Source organism: Hydra vulgaris, chromosome 13 (assembly GCF_038396675.1).
Source record: "Hydra vulgaris chromosome 13, alternate assembly HydraT2T_AEP".
In the NCBI taxonomy this organism is placed as follows: domain Eukaryota; kingdom Metazoa; phylum Cnidaria; class Hydrozoa; order Anthoathecata; family Hydridae; genus Hydra; species Hydra vulgaris.
Window position 1 is genome coordinate 55,058,752 of NC_088932.1, and position 21,875 is coordinate 55,080,626.

At 28.7% G+C, this 21,875-nt stretch overlaps 3 protein-coding genes across 4 annotated transcripts in view; 1 reads left to right on the top strand and 2 right to left on the bottom strand.

The window, feature by feature from the left end:
- Positions 1-15,143, bottom strand: part of LOC100207717 (neuronal acetylcholine receptor subunit alpha-3) — a 40,908-nt gene extending 25,765 nt beyond the window's left edge. Inside the window, exon 1 of one of the 2 annotated variants that reach the window (XM_065816932.1) lies at positions 15,001-15,143. The gene's annotated coding sequence lies outside the window, so the exon portion shown is untranslated. The remainder of the gene's footprint in view (positions 1-15,000) is intronic. The other variant, XM_065816931.1, reaches the window with a different exon arrangement.
- LOC136090018 (uncharacterized) lies at positions 3,910-5,168 on the top strand. The gene is made up of 2 exons (XM_065816122.1): positions 3,910-4,099; positions 4,243-5,168. Exons 1-2 carry the CDS (start codon positions 3,910-3,912, stop codon positions 5,166-5,168), a joined length of 1,116 nt encoding a protein of 371 aa, XP_065672194.1.
- A 3,837-nt stretch (positions 15,144-18,980) lies between the features above and the next one.
- On the bottom strand, positions 18,981-20,765 carry LOC136090019 (uncharacterized). Its single transcript, XM_065816123.1, has 2 exons — positions 20,484-20,765; positions 18,981-20,012 (listed from the first exon to the last, which is right to left on the bottom strand). The coding sequence occupies exon 2, from the start codon at positions 20,010-20,012 to the stop codon at positions 18,981-18,983; it is 1,032 nt and encodes a 343-aa protein (XP_065672195.1). The 5' UTR covers positions 20,484-20,765.
- Positions 20,766-21,875: the final 1,110 nt, after the last annotated feature.

The window sequence follows — 21,875 nt, forward strand, 5'->3', positions numbered from 1 at the left end:
ACTTCACATAGATAACACTAAAATTGAAAATATTGACTTTTATATTAATAAACTCACAGAAGATTCAAATTAAAATAATACTTGAAGAAACTTCTTCTATCACTTTTAAAAATAATACCAAAATTGTCACTAATATCATTCGAAATAAGACTGAAAATACTGATGTACAAAGAACATATGATGGTATAAAAGGCATAGCATATTTCTCATTAATAGATAACTTTTTAATACTGAAATTGTAAATATTGACCTTAGTAACTGCATGGCTCCAAAATGCTCCTTCTTTCTTATTATTTAACTGAAATAATAATGTCTGGCAAATTGTATTTCTGGCAAATTGTTTGTATTAAATCTCTCTTTTTATAAACTTGTTTCAAACAACTTCATATAGGTTTTTTGTACACTTTCTGATCTTGGTAAACGATAGTATTTGAGCAGATCATTCGAATTTTTTGATATATATATATATATATATATATATATATATAGCGCGGTTGTATAGTGCTGCTACCTGGCGGACAACACGAAAACTAACGCTCCGTAAGTTATACAATACTATACAACAGCGCTTTACTCACAAAATACAACTACAGAGCAGGGTGTCGGATTTGCCTCGTGTGTCGGCATTTCCCCGGTCTACTCTCTCTCTCTCTCTCTCTCTCTCTCTCTCTCTCTATATATATATATATATATATATATATATATATATATGTATATATATATATATATATATATATATATATATATATATATATATATATATATATATATATATATATATATATATATATATATATATATATATATATATATATATATATATATATATCTTTCTAACGAGGGACTAATTTTTGACCTTTTTCTTTGCAAATTATATTATATTCACATCGAAATCAGTGCTTTTAAAAATCGTTCATGTGGTTTTGGTATTCTAAGAACTTACAATCATTTAAATTTCTCAAGATTATTCTGTTTAACATCAAAAAATTAAAAAAATTAAACTATAATGGTTCGTCAAACTGATTCAAAAATTGAAAGCTTGGTTTTGCGTTTGCGCAAAGAAGAAAAATGGTCCATTGGGCAAATTGCAGCTCATGTGAAGATGTCAAAAGGTGGAATACATAAAATTATACACCGAGAAAAGAGCAAAAAGATCGTTAAGAAAGGTGGTCGTCCACGTATTACGGATAAGCGGTAATATTCCTTTAATTTTATTTTTTTTAATATTTAATCTTAATAATATTAATGTTAATGTTAATTTTAATGTTTAACATTTTATTTTTTAGTACTGATCGAAAAATTGTGCGAAAATCTCTTGAGAATCCACATTTGACAGCCCCTGAAATTCGTCTGCAAACAGGCATGGAAAACGTAAGCACACGAACGATTCAAAGGCGTTTAAACGAAGGAGGTCTTTATGGGCGCAGACCTGCAAAGAAACCATTCCTTAAGCCCAGGCACGTCAAAGATCGCCTACAGTTCGCTAAAGATCACTTAAACTGGAAGGTTGAAAATTGGAAAATAGTTTTGTGGTCGGATGAAAGTAAATTTAACATGGTTTGCAGCGACGGTCGAGGTTATGTTAGGCGTCCAGTAGGTAAAAGATTTGCAAAAGAGTATACAATAGGAACTGTAAAATTTGGGGGTGGCAATATAATGGTTTGGGGGTGTTTCTCCTGGGCTGGAATTGGTCCGTTGTACCGTGTAAACGGTATAATGGACCAACTACAGTACAGGGAAATATTATCTAATCAAATGTTGCCACACGCTTTAGAAATCAAGTGTTGCCACACGCAGCTCGCGCAATAAATTTTAAAAATCGGTTTTTTCATACGAAACAACTTTTTAAAGAAATGAATATTTTAAATGTATATCAACAAAATGTCTTTAACATTTTATGTTTCATGTTTAAATGTAGAGAAAATTTGTTGCCAAACGTATTACAAAATCTTTATTGTATGAAACCTAAAAACAAATATAATCTTCGAATTAATAACAATCTTATTGCCCGTTTTTGCCATAAAAGCAAAGACCAATTTTTTGTTTCTTATCGAGGTCCTTATCTCTGGAACAAAATAGTCTTACCAAATTTTGATTTTTCTACCCAACTGACTTTTGCCTCATTCAAACAAAAACTTAAAAGAATTATATTTTTAATTGAAAATATTTTGATTTACTTTTAATTGTTTTTTTGTTTTGTTTGTTTGTTTATTCGTTGTTGTTCTATTTTGTATATTTTATTTATTTTTTAATCTTGGCTTTTTAAAATTTTATCTTGGTTTTTACATGTTTTTGCATAAAGTTGTATTATTATTATTATTATTATTATTATTTCACTTAAGACATTGTATTTTTATCAAAAATTAACCATATATTGTAAAGGGCTTCATGACAAGATCCACATGATCTTCTAGAAGTCCTGTCGTTACTAATGTAAAAATTGTAAAATATAATTGGTTATTGTAATATTTTTAAACGGCAAAATATTTAAAAAAAAAAAATAAATAAAAAAAATAATGACCCTAAACATACAGCTTTGACTGTAAAAAATTGACTCATAAATAATAGCATAACGGTTTTGAAGTGGCCTGCCCAATCTCCCGACTTAAATCCAATCGAAAATTTATGGATTGAAGTTGAGCGAAGGTCGCAAATTTCAAAAACCGGATAACTTTTTCGAGCCGTACAGTATGAATGGGAGGCATTACCAAAACAGTTACTAGAAACTCTTGTAGAATCTATTCCAAGACGGTGCAAGGCCGTTATCGATTCTAAAGGCTATGCAACTAAATATTATTGTTTTTTTTTTTTTAGAATCTATTATTTGTTGATGTTAGTAAAATTATTCTTTTACGTTTGTATAATCGTTCACGTGGTTTTGTCGCGCAAAATATTTGATGCTTTTTGAACATTTAGATATGTTTAATTTTAAACAAATTATTAGAGAATACACTTTACACAGTCTTATAGAGCAAAAAACGCTCTATCCAACCATATATAGTATTAAACTATAAACTTATTTTAAGACATTGAAAATTTCAATAAAAAAAAACTATTTGCAATCGTTCACGTAGTTTTGTCCGCAGCTGTATATATATATATATATATATATATATATATATATATATATATATATATATATATATATATATATATATATATATATATATATATATATATATGTATATATATATATATATATATATATATATATATATATATATATATATATATATATATATATATATATATATATATATATATATATATATATATATATATATATATACAGTGGCGGATCAAGGGGGAGGGAGGGGGGCTAGGGGTTTTAGCCCCGGGCCCAACAATTTTAGGGGCCCCGATTCAAAGTAAATAATTTTTTATTAACTCTGAAAATTAAATCTTTTATTAACTTAAAAGAGCCAAAGTTGAATTTACTAAATTGTCTGAAAACAAAAGCACAAAAATAAAATAACTGTCAACAAAAACGCTGCATTATATATTTGTTCCAGTCTTTGACAACGATGGAGCGCAACTACTTCTACAAAAAAAAAAATTACTAGATTGGTAGCAGCGCCTTATAGCAATAATTGAATGTAACGTTTGTACAATTTGCTACAAAAACAATTCCCTTCGGAAAATTATTAATGACTTGAATAACTATATTATTATTGAAAATGCATTAACGATTGCAATTCTACAATTCTCTTGTACTTCCGCACAAAAGAGTTCTTGTGTGAATGCATTTAATTGCTGAAGCGCTAAATTCGTGAAAGAGAAAAAAAGAACAGTTTAACACTTTTCAGGTTATACAGTTATAATTAAAATGCTAAGAAAATATGAAAGTGGAGCTTGTAAAAGAAAATTGAAGAAAGAGAGAGAGAGGAAATGGTAGCTAAACTTCCGAAAATGACAAATTTTTTTTCATCAAACCAAACTATTATGCAATTTCCACAAACTGTAGATAATAATAAAAACAATGTAAGAAAAGATGAAAACAATAACACGGAAAATGAGGTAGCCTGCCAAGGTCCTTCAAATGAAATTCAAGAAGTTGAAAGTGTTGAATCTACAATGCTTAACAATGAGCTTGACTCAGGTACTCCAATTTTTACTCTCTTTAATGACACCTCTAACATCTGCTAAACAAACAATTTACTTTAGGCAGTTAATATTTTTATTCTATAAATTGTCACTAATTATTTTTTTATTAGGCTTATTTATCATGATTTTTTTTCCTAGATACCATTCTACGCGAAGACCCTGCTTTATGGCCATTACAATTAAAGGAAAATGAACGTATGAAGTTATTAAACAAGGGGTATGCTTTTTTTCAAAATAAAGACTCTAATTTCGAATCTTCGAAGCGGATGTTCAAAAACCAGTACAGATATTATTCGGTTAAATATTTTCAAAAAGTGATGAATAATGGCGAAGAGTGTGACCGAAAATGGTTAATGTTTTCTGAATCCACTGGATGTGCATTTTGTTATGTTTGCAAGTTGTTTTCAACCGATTACGACAACGTATTTGTCAAAAGTGGCTTTTACAAATGGAAAAAAGCTAAACAAACTATTTTCGGCCACGAAAACAGCAAGGAACATATTCAATGTATGATTAAGTGGATAGAATTCATAAAACAAAATACTCATGTCGATGAATATATGGTAAGCCAGATTAAAAGAATAGTTGCGGTTATTCGTTTTTTAGCCGGAAGAGGTTTAGCATTTCGAGGCCATAATGAAGTTATAGGATCGTCAAATAACGGAAATTACTTAGGCATGTTAGAACTGTTGACTCAATTTGATCCAGTTTTAAAGCAACACATGTATACTTTTGCAAATAAAGGCAAAGGTAATGTAAATTATTTGTCTAAAACTATTTGTGAAGAGCTAATTGATATTATGTCTCAAAAGGTTTTAACGCACATTATTACCGAAATGAAAAAAGCAAATTACTGGGGAATTATCGTAGATTCGACTCCTGATATTTCTCACGTGGATCAACTTTCTGTTATATTTCGTTATTATCTAAATGGCCTCGTGTATGAACGATTTTTTTGTTTTCTACAAATTAAAAGCCACGACGGTAAATCTTTGATTACTGACATTTTAGATCTACTGGAAAGATATGATATTGATATAACCAATTGTCGGGGACAGGCATAAGATAATGCAAGCAATATGTCTGGTAAATATTCTGGACTACAGGCACGTTTAAAAGAGCGGAGTGAATTAGCTTTTTATATCCCCTGCGCTGGACATTCTTTAAATTTAGTAGGGCAGTGCAGTGTCAGTGAGTGCATCAATTCTATCAACTATTTTGGCGTTCTCCAGAGTTTGTATTCATTTTTTGTAGCTTTAACACATAGATGGAATTTATTGAAAGGAAATCATGCTACACTCAAGCGCTTATCACATACACGATGGTCATGTAGGTCAGATGCTTCAAAAAGTTTGGTAGAAAATTTTGATGGGATTCATGCAGCGCTATGTCATATAGCTGAGGATACAGAAGAAAAATCTGATACTCGTCATGAAGCTTTGTGTTTATTAAATAAGATCACTTTGCATTCATGGTTGTACTTTGGCATCACATACTTAAGAGGTTTAATGCAGTTAGCAAATTTCTTCAAAAAGTTGAATTAGATTTGCATACAGCAAGCAGTATGTTACTTTCACTAATTGACTTTGTAAAAAACTTACGAAACGACTTTACGAGATTTGAGAATGAATTAAAAAAACTTAGCTCGTTTATTGAAAAAGAATATTCTGATAAAAACAAAAGAAAGGTAATTAAAAAATTGAGCAACGGAGAAAACCAACTTGATTCTTTAAGCGTATCCGACAAGTTTCGAGTGAATACATTTTTTGTCATTATTGACAAACTTGTGACACAATTAACTATAAGAAGTGATGGTTACAACCACGTAAATAAGTTATTTGGATTTTTATCGAAGCTGTTAACTATTAATACCATGGAATTGCAAGTTAGCGCGAAAAAAATTGTAGAAGTGTACTCAAATGATTTAGAAGATAGTTTCATATTTGAAATAGAACAATTTGTAACATTATTAAAGTTGCAGCCTGCCGGGTTTTTTTTGCATAAAAAAGATAAATCTGAGACTGAAAACACATTGATTCCTCTGCATGTTTTAAATTGGATTGTTGAAACCGATATTATTGATGTATTTCCAAATGTTTATATAGCATATCGCTTGTTTCTAATTATTCCCATAACAAATTGCGAGGCTGAGAGATCATTCTCTACTCTTAAAAGAGTTAAGAACATGCACCGATCAACAATGGTCCATAGTCGTTTAAGTAATATAGCAAGATTAACTATTGAGTCAAAATTGTTAGAAACTTTGGATTTCAGCGATGTGATTGCAGAGTTTGCGGGGAAGAAAAGCAGAAAAAAATCACTCAACTTAATTCAATAAAATAAATATAAAAGTTGTATATAAAAAAATATCAGTGATAGCGTTTTCAAGAAAATCTTTGTTTTACTCATTTTTATCGTAGTTAGTGGAACGGGGCCGAAAAGTCTTAATCCGCCACTGTATATATATATATATATATATATATATATATATATATATATATATATATATATATATATATATATATATATATATATATATATATATATATATATATATATATGTATATATATATATATATATATATATATATATATATATATATATATATATATATATATATATATATAAATATATAAATATATATATATTTATATATAAATATATATACACATTGCTCGAAGTGAGGCTGTTTAAAAAGGTAACGGGATGAAATTACGCGACAAAATTTAAAAAGGTAACTGGATGGGGCGGGATGCCATCCCGTTACCTTTTTAAATTTTGAAAACCATCCCACTCCTTTTTTAATGCATATTTTGGGGTGGGATGCCATCCCGGTACATAATAAATTAAAGGAAATTTTATTTTATTTTCCTCCTATAAATAAACTTGTAAAAACAATTTTAAAGTTTGCGGCAATATGCGAATTTAAATGAACTAAAGTCTCAGCTGTTTTAAAAAATTTGCGGTAGAAAGTTCAAAAACTAAATCGATAATTGTAAAACATTGCGTCTTTTCTTTTGTATTTTAAATAAAAAGTTACCAAGCAACAAAAAGCGACATTGGCTTTTTTTTCGTTAAAGTATCATTAGAGTTTTTTTTGGTGAAATAAAATTTAGTACACAGTAGATTTACTCAACATTAAATGTTATGATTTAAAAAAAATTTACTTATTATAAATATCGTTAAATGGCTAGCAAGCGGAAGGAAAAGAAAGTTAAGCAGTGATAGTTCTAAAAGTAATTTGGAAAATGACACTGAAATAAATAAAGGTGACAGATTTTTTGAGTATTGAAACTTGCCAATCCTTTCCTCAATGTGATGGTATTTTTCCAGATTACTGGTCTGATTTACAGTGGAAGGAGAATTTAAAAATATTTGACTGGTTGACAGTTTCATTAACAGGTCTTGGTTGTTCTGTTTGTAAGTCAGCAAATAATTTAGGTGCCGAAAAATCTCAAGGAATAAAATTGGCTAGCGAGTGAACGCTTGGCAACGTTAAGGAGTATGGCGAAACAAAAGAAAAAAAACAACAATCAATGAGGAAAAAGCTTTCAAGCCATAAACTATCAGTTGCACACGAAAAGGCTTGTAAAATTATTTCTCAGTCCAAAAAAAACACCATAGAGATGTTTAGTTCAAAAATGCAGATCAATTAGCACGAAACTACCTACCGCAATGAAATGCGCACTAAGCTTATAAAAAATATTCTTCATAACGATAATAAAGTAGGGTTTATGATAGACGAATCTACCACTATGAGCAAAAAGTCTGCTCTGTCAATCTGCTTGAGATTGATTATTCAAGAAATAAAATATTGTTAATAGTATTTATTTTGATTTTATCGAATTAACAAATATAGAAGCCTCGTCTATTGCAAACTCTTTTATATGTGCTTTACACGATTTTGATTTTGGCAACAATTTTTTATTACGTAATTGGGTGTCTTTTGCATGTGATGGTGCTTCTAATATGCTTGGAAAAAAGGTAGGCGTGGCCCAGTTACTTTTGAATCAGTTTCCTAATTTGATTTTATGGCATTGTAGCAATCACCGATTAGAGTTAGCAGTAAATAATGTTGTGCGCGATATCTTACCAATTTGTCTTATGAGAAGCTTTTTGATAAATTATATTCCATTTACAGTGCATCTCCTAAAAACAAAAAAGAACTGGAAACTGTTGCTATGGCTTTAAGTGTAAAACTAAATTCCATTGGACGAATTCTAGGCACTAGATGGGTGTCGTCTAGCGCTCGATCTGTGATGGATGTTTGGAATAATTATGCAGCATTGTATCAACACTTTCATGAATTTTTATTGGATTTAAGGCGTAATGGAGGAGATAGAGCCCAATATGCAGGTCTTGAAAAAAAATTATGTGATATCAATTTCATACTCAACATGGGACTAATGCTAGATGCTTTAATAGAACTAGAACATCTTTCTAAAAAATTACAAGATAAGCAAACTTCTTTACCTGATGCACATCGGCTTATCACCTTAAAATACTACATATTTCAATCAATGAGAAATAATTCAGGTAAATATTATTCGCAAACGCAGCTTGCAGCAGAAAAGTTTGAATTCAAAGGCGTCAAACTACAGATCGGAAAAGTTTCTAAAATTAATCAAAATGAATTTTTTAGTAAAACAAGTGAAAATCTTGGTTCTAGAATGTTTACAACTAGAGCTGCGCATAAATCTTTACAAGACAAAGAAAATGATCTAAACAATGAAAAATACGATAATTTAATAAAAAATTTACAAATTTTTGATAAGCCACACTGGTTTGCAGACCAAGATCCATGCTTTGAAGATAACGATATTAGACAATTAGCAAAAACTTTAAATATTTGTGAAATTACAGCAGTCCAAGGGTTTCGTGAATACATTTTCACTGGTGACTGTAATAAAACCCCTAATGATCTTCAGCCTCTGAGAACTGCTATAAATACCTTGATTGTTTCAACAGCTGAATTTGAGCGTTCTTTTTCTACTATGAATACAGTCTTATCTTCCTTGCGAAGCTCTTTAATTATAAAAACTGTGTCAAGTTTAATGTTCATTTCATTAGTCGGTCCAAAAATTACGCATTTTGATCCAAAGGATTATGTCATTAAGTGGTTTGGGAAAGAACATCGCTAATTTTAGGAATTGTGAAGCGCCGGCATTAAAGTCTATAAATGAAAGTGAAACATTTTGGAAGATATTCTGACCGGAATTTTTTTCAATTAGTTAAAAATTGATAAACACAAAAAAATAAGACTTGTTTAAAAATAAAATGTTTAAATATACCATTGTTTTTTGATTGCTTAATAACGTTTGATACGAAACTCAACTCAATGTTTTACGGTGACAGTCTCTTAAGAATATAACGGACCTCAAGTTGTGTTTTTAATATAGGTTTTTTACTATAGGGATACTCTAGGGATTTATAATTCCTTCATTTAATCTACACAAAATGCGAAATCTATAATTTTAGGATAGGTGGGATGGTGATTAGAAAATATTAAAAACCATCTCGCTACCTTTTTTTTCCCACTTCGACCACTGTACATATATATATATATATATATATATATATATATATATATATATATATATATATATATATATATATATATATATATATATATATATATATATATATATATATATATATATATATATATATATATATTTATATATATATATATATATATATATATATATATATATATATATATATATATTATATATATATATATATATATATATATATATATATATATATATATATATATATATATATATATATATATATATATATATACATGTATGTATATATATATGTAGGAAATAATATGGAAAACTCAGGGAAAACGTAGGTAATATAAAATACTTAGTGAAAACTCAAGGAAAAACTTTTAAAGTTATAGTGGCAACCCTGTTATTTGTTTTTGAAGTTTATTTATTTAAAGTATAAGCATACTTTTGATATTTATTAAAGTTTATTTTAGGTAATTACGAATGACAATAATTACAATCGTCACACATTAATGCATTCATGTAAAAACTTAAATAAAAGTAGTTTTGTTTTGAGATGTTAGAAATTAAAATTCGTATGTTTTTATTTAATTTTTATAAATGAGTTTTTGAATAAAATATAAAGCTAAGAGTATATCGAATGAGAACTCATTCGGTAAGTGAAAAGAATGCCTACACAGTATGCAAACGTGCAACAAAATCAGCAATAATCTGAGCTGTGACAATTGTAAAGAAAATGTACTAAGAAAAGTGTACCCCTCAACGATTTTTGTGAGGGTGCGATTGTGCCTCACAATGGGGGCAAAACCGTTTTTTTCACTATGTGTAATTTTTGTGCAATAACATTTTGAAAAACCGCTTAATTTTTTCTTAATTGCATCAATTTAAAACTTAATGATGTGGTTGTTAAAGTAAACTATTAAAAAAACATTTCGTTTTTATCTTCATATAATTCTAAACGTTACTGGGGCGGTTATGCCCCCACTTCCCCAATATCTTGTTATTAACATACGGATTGTATATTATTATCTTACATATATATTTACACGGCAAAAAAAAAGTTCTCATATTGAGAAGAGGTTTTGGAAAATTTAAAGAAAACTTTATTTGTAAATTGCTGAGAAACTTGTGGACTACTGCGAAATTTGAAGTTTACCGTGAATATTCCATTGAAGTTTAAATAAACTGGTGTTTACTGAGTTACAAAGTTTTGTAGAAAGCGATCTAGATTGTCCCATATTTTAAAGAAGGGAAGTCATTTCGTTTAGCATAGTTAGTATGATATTTTTCAAAATTAAAAGACTAAATAATCTATTTCATCTATTTCAATAAGATTTGATCTTTTTTTTAAAATATGATTCCATTTATACATATGCAATCTTACCAAATGTTTTTACTACTATTTTTAATCGATCAACTGATAAATGGATTGGATAAATAAAAACTTATAGCTTATAATCAGTCTATATTCTGAAGAATTTTCAATAATTTATTCTGAAGAAGAATATAAAGAATTTTCTACAACTTTATTAGTTGGTGATTGATAAAAAAGAAATATGAAAAGTGTAACTAAGGTTGTTGTAAGTATATTTTTTAAACTAAGGACTCGCGGCTTAAAACTAGATTTCCTCATCATTCAAATAAAAGTTTAAGTTATATAAATAATTCATATAAACTAAATAAAAGCTGAATAAATTGAACAAATGGAATTTTAATTAGAAAATAAACATCCAAGGATTTCGTCTTTAGAGTTAAAAAAGCGACAACGAATAAGAAAATAACTAAGAGATTCCTTTTGGACATGAATATTTGATTATAAAGCTAGATAAAAAAGGATAAAAATAGAATAAGTCCAAACATTAAACCGGATTTATAATTTATATAAAACTAAGAACATAAAAGGAAGTTACTTGTAGGACTAGACTACAAAAAAGTACAGCAAAACGTTTATCTTTTAATCTTTTTTTTTCTGAATATAAAAACTTTCACTTTTTACAACGTTCTCATTTTTTTTTTCGTGACTTTTTACAATATTATTCTCTAACAGTTTGATAAAAAGATTCAAAAATATAATAATGATTTTTGTATTTTAGTTACTCAATTGTATAACGGTAATTTTACTAAAATACAAAAATAAGAAATTTTTCTAAGATTTCTTATTTTTGTACTTTTGTAACATTACCAGCAAAACCAGTAGATATAAATTTAGAGTTGGAGTTTAATTCAAACACCAGATATCACCGTACTACGTAATTTTTTAGTAAAATAATCCGAAAAGTATTATTTCTGGTAACGTTGTCCTAATTGATACAGCTAGTAATACTTCTTTTAACGCTTTGACTAAAAATACTCCTCCCTAATATTTTTGGTGTTGGTTCAATAAATTCAAGTTGTAGCAGGCAAGCAAAATCTGGAATGTTTTTACAAATAGATTACGAAATAGCATTTGTTGTTAAAGAAGATATCAAGTGTGCAAGCTTCTCCCTAATACTGTATAGTTCATTATAATAGAAAGTTTTAAAATTATTATGTAAATTTAAATAAATCATGACAAAGTAGCTGCTCTAGCAGTCAACAATATGGATTCTTTTTGGTATTACATCAATTGCCTCATTTGGGGAAATTGCAAAGTACAAAGTACAAAAGACTAATCAAGCTTCTAAAAGAGTACAATTGAACCAAAAATTTGATTACTTAACTTCAATACATCTTTAGGCTACACGAGTGTATATGAAAAATATCACAATAAAAACAAACTAAGCGTTTAAATGTTATTTCATAAGATCTAAAGTAAACTTTTAATCAGTTTTCAAATTCAAATCATGGGATGAGTTTTTCAGGTAATCTTAAAATTATACTTACCAGTCTTATTGTTAATAAATGTAAACTAACTTTTTATATAGAAATCAGCTACTAAATTGCTTGCAGGTTTGTTTTTATAAGCAATATTTTCTTTATTAAAAAATCTTTTCATTTTTAAAATAGGTTAGTATTGCTTGTGGGTTTGTTATTCTTTTTTTATTAGTATACTTATTAGTATTAGTATACTTATTAGTATACTTTTATTAGTATACTCTATTCCTTTTTATAAAAACATTTTTTTAGTTTTAAAGTCGACTAAGATTGCTTGTGAGTTTGTACTTTTTTTCAATCCATATTTTTAAATTCTCTTGCTCTCAATCTACTACGTTTATTATGTATCTATTAAATGTAACTTTTTATTGGTTATTTTTAATGATACACTGTGATATTCAGTATAGGGGTTTTTTCTTTCTGTTTACTATAACTTTTATTTTAATGTCATTGTTGTTTTTATATAGTCTCATCTTTGTCTTATTTCTTTCAGAGAATTTTCTCGGCGATAAGCTTAGACAAAACCGAGATTTTGTCTAGGCTTTTCGCCGAGACTTTAGAGTAAGTTTAAATTTTATAACTTTGGTGTTATATATTTAAATTTTATTTAACCTACAATTTGGCAATTTTTGATTTTGATCAAAATGTGGTCAATCTCTATTTATTTTTAATTTATGTCAATTTTATTACAACGCTTAGTTCACTTATTTTTTACTTTATTTTATGTGTGGTATTTAAGGTGCTCATGGAAGGCCTTACAGTCTTATCGTAAAGCACCACGGAAGAGCATTTAACTAAGCAGTTCACATCTTCTTCCTTACCAATGTTACTTATCTGACCAAAGCCGGCATTAAATCACGGGCTTCTTGGTTCTGAGTCAGAACTCTAACCACTATAAGCCACGACTGCTCTAAACCAATACTTATTAAACATGACTGTCATCATATAAACATGAAGTTTTTTGCCTCCACCACTTTTTAGGATAAGGATCATTAACCTACTGCTGAGCAATCATATAGAAAGTACCTACAACCAATAATCAAAACTTACATCTGTAGACCCTATTGCTAAATGCAGTTTTAATGTTAATCGGTGTTTAGGTAATGTGGTTGCATCAATACTAGTGTACTTTTTTTTTCCTCTAATGATTATTATTTCTGTTTCTCTATTGATCATCATTTCATGTAACCACTAATACTGCCACTAAAAGTTTTAAATTTCAATACTGGTTTTGACTTAAAGTCAATAAGTATTAGATAACCAATGGCTTTTATAAAATCAGTTTCATATGAATGATTTTTATTGTAAATAGTCGATATTATAACACATAGTTCGAAAAATCTCCTTATTTTTGAAACTGTTGGTTCATGAAATTTTTTTAAAATCATGATTAAAAAACTATTGAAATACTCTGGTAAAAACAATTCAGAATTAATGGGACCAACAAATCCAAGCGTCTTGTTTCGCTTGGCTACTAAATTTTGCGTTAGCTGATGCAACTTCATTGGATTAGCAGTTGATTCAATCTCATTTTTCTCTTTTTAGCGCAACTACGTTGCATACGAAGTTAGATAAACAACATTGTGCGTAAGTTTGGACAAACTGCATTTTTGCGTTACTTAGTTTTGCAATCGCATTTAATTTGGATTATCGGTAATTTGTGTATAACGATCAAAAAAAAATTATTGTAAATAGTCGATATGGTTGCTTTCTTCAAAGGTATAAGCGGCAATCGTATTGTTTGTAAAATGTTGTTTTTCAATATTTTAGAAATTCTTTTACCGCATGTAATCTAGTAACTAACTGCTTATTATATAGATCTAAAACCTTCTACAAATAAATTATATTATTCAGATAAAATAAAAATACAGTAATTAGTTATGGCTGAAAAGATTTATATAATAGCTAGTTTCTGTTGATTAAATTTTTTTAGTGAAGCATTTTTAACTTTTTTAGTGAAGCGAAATAATTTGAGGAGTAAAATAGTTAAAGCAGTCGTGACCACGTAACGTTAACCTAGCAAATCATGCACAGTATCAGCGTCGATAAGAATCCACTAGTATACTGACCACTATGCTTCACTAGGCCAACTAAACAATTACAACTTAATACTAAAGTTATCAACAGTGGTCAAACGCAAAGCCAAACTAATGAAACAATATGCTTGTTAGCTCAGCAATAAAAAATTATGTTGCATGGAAAAATACTTCAACTTCTACTTTTCTATTAAAGATTAATAGAAAAGTAGAATTTGAAGTATTTTTTACTTTTTTAGAATATTCATGAGGCTACTTATCATTTTAAGTAAAAGATTTATAATAATTTTTAGTTTTTTTTTTTTTTTTCGGTTTTACATAGTTTTTCCTTAGTTTTAAATTTAAATTGCCGTTACTTTATTGTAAAGACGTTTTAAGTTTTGTAAAAACGTTTTAATTTAAAACGTTAAAAGAAAGACATGTAAACACAAAATAAGTTATTAATTTTATTTAAGCAGTATTTGAATTAAAAGATAAACCATACCACAGCTCTTAAAACGTATTTTCCAATACTTCTTTTTCTTTTTGGTTTTGAACTATTATTTTAAAAACGTTATTACCAAAATATATTTTTTCAAGTCTCAATACAATAAAATAAATTGCTTCTCAAATTGTAATCTGCATGTCATTTTTACATTGCCGTTGTTTGTTGCTAACGATTATAAATTAATCCATTTAATTCGTATTATACTTGGATATTAGAAAGTTTTGTTTTTATCTTAAACACTGTATAAAAACACAGAAAATAAAAGAAAATGAAATTTTAGCATTATAATAAAGGATTAATTTTTCTTTCTCATATGTATAAAATTGAAATACACTGTTTCTCAAACTTAGGAAGCAGCCTATGTAGCGCCACAAAAAACAATCACACAATGTTTTAGCAATTTCAGTATAAAACTAACATTTATGTGTCTATTAGGGTGAAAACTTTTTTTCAAATCTTTTATGGTGCCACTCAATGAGTTTTAGATTAAAAAAAAAACATATCTTAATTATGATAAACAAAAAAATTAAAAAACTTCTCCCATAAAGCAAAAAAAAGTTTTTAATGATTGTTGTATGTTTAATGATCATGTATTTCTAATAAATTCTTGATGCTTAAAAAAACTAGTACCAGTATAACTTTTAAATTTTTTTTACAAAAAATTAGATTTTTATTGATTGTTTTTTCAGTTTTTGCGTAAACTATAATTTCTTATATGTATGTAGTTTTTACTATACTTGGAGACATTAAAAAGCGATTTAACTGCGTTCCCTCTTGTGTTGAGTCTTTTCATTGTTGACTCTTTATTGTCACAGAGCTCTACTCCGTGGGTTAGCGTCGGAACTGCTAATGATTTATATAATCGGATAATTGATCTAGGTTGTGCAAACCGGATCCCAGATTAAATCAGAGTTTGCACCGTTGTCTGAAAGTTATTAAGTGAACAAAAAATTGATTTTTTTGTATCCCAAGTAAAGCCGAGATGATTAAGTTTCTCTCAAGGTATAATTTGATGGCTGTCTAGGGATATTGTGCAGTTCGTTATTTGTCTTTTTGCGGAGAGTAAAAGTTCCGTTTTGACAGCATTAAGCTTTATGCCGTTTAAATTATTGTACACGTTACACGTTGCAATAAGTTTTTTTTTGGCACGAGAGAGTAGAGCTGAGGAGAATGATGTTATCAGCATATGCTGCAACACCAGTCAAGTTTCGATATATATCGACAATTATTTGTCATTTTTATTTTATATTTTATTAACTTTTATATCGCTGATTAAACAATATTACAATTTTTTATATAATCATGTAAAAAAAACATAACATTGTAAATTTTTGAACATACAGTAAAATTTATTTTTGAAAGTACTATTTATTTATACATTTATCCATGTTTTATGACTTACGGTATTTTAGGTTTTATGATGAACATTAAAGAAACTGAAAACAGTGATGAAGAAAGAGAGCTTAGGTCAAGAAAAAAAGTTTTTTTCCTTATTTGAGAAGCTAATCCAGCACAATCAGGTGCTATATTGTAACTATTTTGATTGATAATTATATACTTTTTATTTTGCATTAAAATGATACATCGTATGCGTAATTTAATGCATACAGTACTTTATATAAAAAATGATAAGGCTATTGTTTATATTAATATGTTTTTCGAAAAAAAAAGCATTTAGTATAAGTTTTGAAGTATTTATATATTCACATTAAAAAATACATTTTTTATATTGTTAAGGTATGCAACTTCCAACAGGAATTGAAATATTGAAAAACGTTTACTACATCAAATCTACACTGGAAAAAAATGTGAAAAAGTTATCAATACTATATTGCATGTCTAATACGATGAAAAAGAATCAATGTAAAAATGACAAACACAAGTGCATTTATCTTTGATTAAAGCTTCTTGGAATAAAGCTGGATTTAATAGTTTCTGACAAAACCCTTAAAAAGCATCTAAGTAGCTTAGAAAAGAATACTACAGTTTAAAAAAACATGAAAAGAGAGGATCAACTTCAGATTTAAAAAAACAAAGTTATTTTATACAAAAGACAAGTGTTTAGGATTGGTACCCCAAATCTTAGACGTACCATAATGAACGACAAGAAAAGATTAAATAAAGACAAAGCCGAAGATTTGACGTTTTTAGATGATCAAGAAGGCGATAGAAAGTTTATTCTCGGAACCGAGGTTAAGAAATATAGTCAAATGTCTAGAGAGAGTATTGGAAAGAAAAAATGCAAAAGAAAGCACAACACTCTAGGAGTTCCAGAAAAGTTAGATCAGGAACCAATTTTCGATGAAAGCAATACAGAAATGTTGAATGATATAGACTTTGAACCCGGAGATTGGACAAGGAGAAAAGAACTAGTAAATCAAAAAAAAATTCTTTTTTCAAATCCATGCTTTATGCAAGCAGAATTCTATTGGGCCTAGAAATTCTTTTAAAGCATGGAAAAAACAATAGATTTTGAATCGCTGCGCTTTAATGTCTTCGAAACTGCAAACAATTTGCAAATCAATGATTTTTGTGACGTAATACGCAATTCATATCAAATAAATAAAATGTATGGGGAAATACAAATTAATTTTTTGTTAACTTAATTAACTTTTTTTGGTCAAATTTTTCCATTTCCTTGTATTGTAAAAGTGTTTCCATTTCCTTGTATTGTTGTAAGTGTGCAAAATTTGAGCAAAATTGGTTGAGAAAAAAGCTTTCAAAAATTGATTTCAAATTTTGTGGCACACAAACATATATATATAGAAAGTAACCTTATATAAAGCATGGAAAAAGAAAAACCAATTACGTGCACAATTCCTAAAGATATTTGCAGTGGTAGTGTTGCTCTTGCAGCATCAATTAATGATATCTCCAGCAGTTCTCCAGAAAGTTGTCACTTCTGTTGTTCATAAATCTTGTGTGGATGTAGGGGAGAGTTGCCTTAATTGAAACACTTTAGGAAAAAATATTTATTAACCAAAGATGGCTTAACTATGAAAACATTTATGAATTAAATAATATAGATATACAACCCTACTATGCTTTTATTAATGATTCGACTCTATTGATCGCACCCTTATTGGATATAAACTTTGATTTTTCAAGGCACCATTTTGTTCCAATAAAGGCAACTGGTCTCCTTGAATGGAACACATATATTCTTTAATTAGAACAGTTCTAATATTTGAATAAATTACAGCTATAAAACTTATGGTTCAAAGGAAAAATTAATTGATTAGCTTTTTAATAAAAGATATTCAAAAGATATAATAACAAATAAAAATTACAACAAATATTTAATCCTTTTTTCGCAATTCATAAGTCTTTTTTTCTTGCAGCTTCTGCACTTGGGATGGTAGTGGTGATATGTGGTGTGCTGTGGTGGCGATGGTGATTTTATTTGATGTGCTCAATTTCATTTGGTCCATGGTGATTGAGTCAAGTGCTACTTTGCTTTCCTGTGGTTTTTCCAATAGTTTGGCAGTTATTGGATTTAGTGTGAGCTTTTTTTTTGTAGATTTTTTAATTTGTTTGGAAGCTATTTGATTTAGTGTGTGCTTTTGATTTCTTGGTGTAATTTCTAGAGCACGTCTATATGGGGAGCTTGTAAGATCAGCCGCCTGAGTTGTTCGTGATCTTCTTTTGTTTTTTACTTCAAGTGAAACCACTGGCAAAAGAGATAAAGTTGAAACTGAAACATGACATTTTAATTTTTTTTCACTTGATTTATCTGTAGATAGTTTTGTCATCCCATCTATACTTTCAGATGACTGAAGATTGTTTGAAGGACCAACATCAGTAAATGAAGAGGCTGTAAAATCAGAATCAGTGAATACATTTATGTCCAAAGGCCACAACCCACTAGCCTCAAATCCTTTCATAGCAATTCTCAATGATGCTGCCTGACTATATGCGTCACCAAATAATTCTGCAACTTGCCAAGTTGTTACTGGTTGTGATATATGTGACCGCATCTATTTTCGCATAGCTTCATCATAGTATGTACCAAGTGGTCCAAAGAACGCAACGTCTAATGGTTGCAGTCTGTGTGTAGTATGGGGAGGTATTGATACCATACGCACTCCAGCATTTCGTGCTAGATATATCGCTGCCAAATTTTTTGAATGTGTAACATGACCATCAAGTATCAACAAAACTTTTGATTGTTTTAAAGGTTTAACAACTTTAATGAAATGATTGAGCCAATCTAAAAAACCTTCATTTGACATCCATCGTTTCTCTTGAGTACTAAATACAGTTCCTGGAGGTGCACCATTTGTTATTTCTGGCTTCATTCTTTTGCGTCTATATATTAACATTGGTGGAACATAAAATCCTGCTGCAGATACACAAACTACAGCTGTTACTGAATTTCCTTGTTCACTACTAGTCATAATTCCAACTCGTTTTTTGCCCCTTGCACTAATAATTTTTATCTGACCATCTTGTACTGTTGATAAACTAGTTTCATCCATATTATAAAGTCTGTCTGGAGTTAACTTTTCTTCCATGTATAACTTTGAAAGTAAATTAAAGAAAGATTGCACTCGCTCTTTATTAAAACCTTGTGCACGTGCAATTGATGTTGATTCAGGCCCACGAAGTGACAGTTGTGGGTGCCTTTGCATAAATACATAATACCACTTTTTTCCTGCCATTCGTGTTTGTTTGTTAAAATTATGTGTGATGTTGTTAGCTTCCGCAATATCAAATGCTAGACGACGAAGATCATCAATCCTTAATCCAAAGTACATCGATTCTAATAATAAACAGTGATCAGCTAGTTCTGTTTCAATTTCATTAGGTAAGGTGGTAAGTCGACCATGAAATTTCACATTTGCAACAGCAACTTTGTTTTTTTCATTTATATGCCTTGACAAAGTTGCTTTTGGAATACAAAATTCATAAGCGGCTTCATTTAAGCTGATTTCTCCTTGTTTTATTGCTTCAACAGCCTTTTTCAAGTTTTCTACTTTCCATTTTCCATATTTTCGTGGTGTTTGCATCTAAAATAAAAGCAAATTACTAAGAAGATACATAAGGAGAGTTTTATAATCTTATTACAGGCTTATTTTTTCATATATTTATTTGTTATTCATATATGATTAAGTTAATTATATACTCATTATATACTCATTATTTTTCATCATTTTTGTCTAGTTAATCATTAACTATATAAATCAAAATCTATATAAACTATATAAAGTTTGCAACTTTATATATTAACTTCTATATACAGTAAAAAACTTATGCTGGGTATATACTTTATGTTGTCTTACAAGTTTATCCGTTAAATAGAAATGTATAACTTTTGTAAAACTTTTACATTTTATTTTTTACTAAAAGATAAAATGATTTGTTAATTAAAGTATACGATGTTTACAATCAACTTTATATCCTTAGACTATGACTTGACTTTAGACTATGAAAAAAATTTTGTGAAAAATCATTTCATACTTTAAAGCAAGATTAAATACCAATTCCAAAAAAGCAACAAATGTCTAACAATAATACTATGTCTATAAAAGAAATTCGCTTTAAAAAATATTATACAGTCGGACTAATGAAATTTTCTGATAATTCGGACGTCAAGTAGCGTGTTATGAGATGACATCGTTTCAATTACGGCAACTTTTGAAGTTCCATTCTGGGCAACATAGGACCATGGTGTTGTAGCAAAATATTTACATACAAGTAACAACTTACGATATAAGCTCTTAATATCACATAGACTTGAAACCCTTAAAATTTAAAATTTTAAAAAAATTATCATCAAACTCAATATCGTTAAGCTTCTGTAATCGTTTAAATGCAACGATAAAATTAGATCGCAAAAAATTTTTTCTTTAAAAAAAAGTAATTTTATTCACATACGTGCAGTTTTTAAGTTTAAATACTAGAAGTTTCAAAAAATAAAGAAAATTATTTTCTTTACAAGAAAAAATATTCATGAAAGTAAAATAAGTTCCAGTTTCTAAATAAAGCTAAGTGTTCCAATTAAGGAGCTGTTCCAATTTCGGCAACTCTCCCCTAAGTAAACTTCATTGCAGCATTTCAGCAGCCTCATCACATATGAAAAAGATAAAATTAATAATAAGTAAACAAGCCAGAAATGACATTAAAACTGCTTTAAAAGCCTCCAATTATCCGTCTATCATTCATTTTGATGGTAAAACCTTATTTGAATAAAAAAAAGGCAAGCAATTCAAAAATGACAGATTAGCAGTTCTTTTAAATATTAATGGAGAGGTTTATCTTCTCGGAGTACCTTCCCTAGCATCATCCTCAAGAGAAGATTAGTATAAATGCGTGATGAATCTCCTTTAAGAATATGAAACCGAAAGAAACATTGGAGGGTTATGTTTTGATACAACTTCCAGTAGTACTGGAATTAAAAAAGGTTTCCTGTTTAGAATACCAAACAATCTAGATATCTATCCATTATTTCTTGCTTGTAGACACCACATATCAGAGCTAAAGATTCTTCACTTTTGTAATGTTGTGACACAAAGAAAGAAATCTGGACCAGAGAATGTTTTATTTAAAAAACTGAAAGACATATTTGAAAGTCCTTTTCAATTTTCATGATGATACGAATGATGTTACACGATTTCTTTAGGATAAGACAAAAGGTTATCGAATTATCGAATACCGTTATCGAATGTGCTGCAGTTGAGTCATTTTTCAAAAAGTATATTAAAAGTAAAAATATATTGAGAAAAGAACTAGCTGAGCTGGTTGTTTCTTATTTGTCTTTTGAAGGTGTAAAAATTAGGAAACCAGGAGCTGTCCACCATGCAAGGTTCCTTGGAAAAGCAAAATATTGTCTAAAATTGCAATTGCTTTTTAATCAGATTAAATTTGTTCAA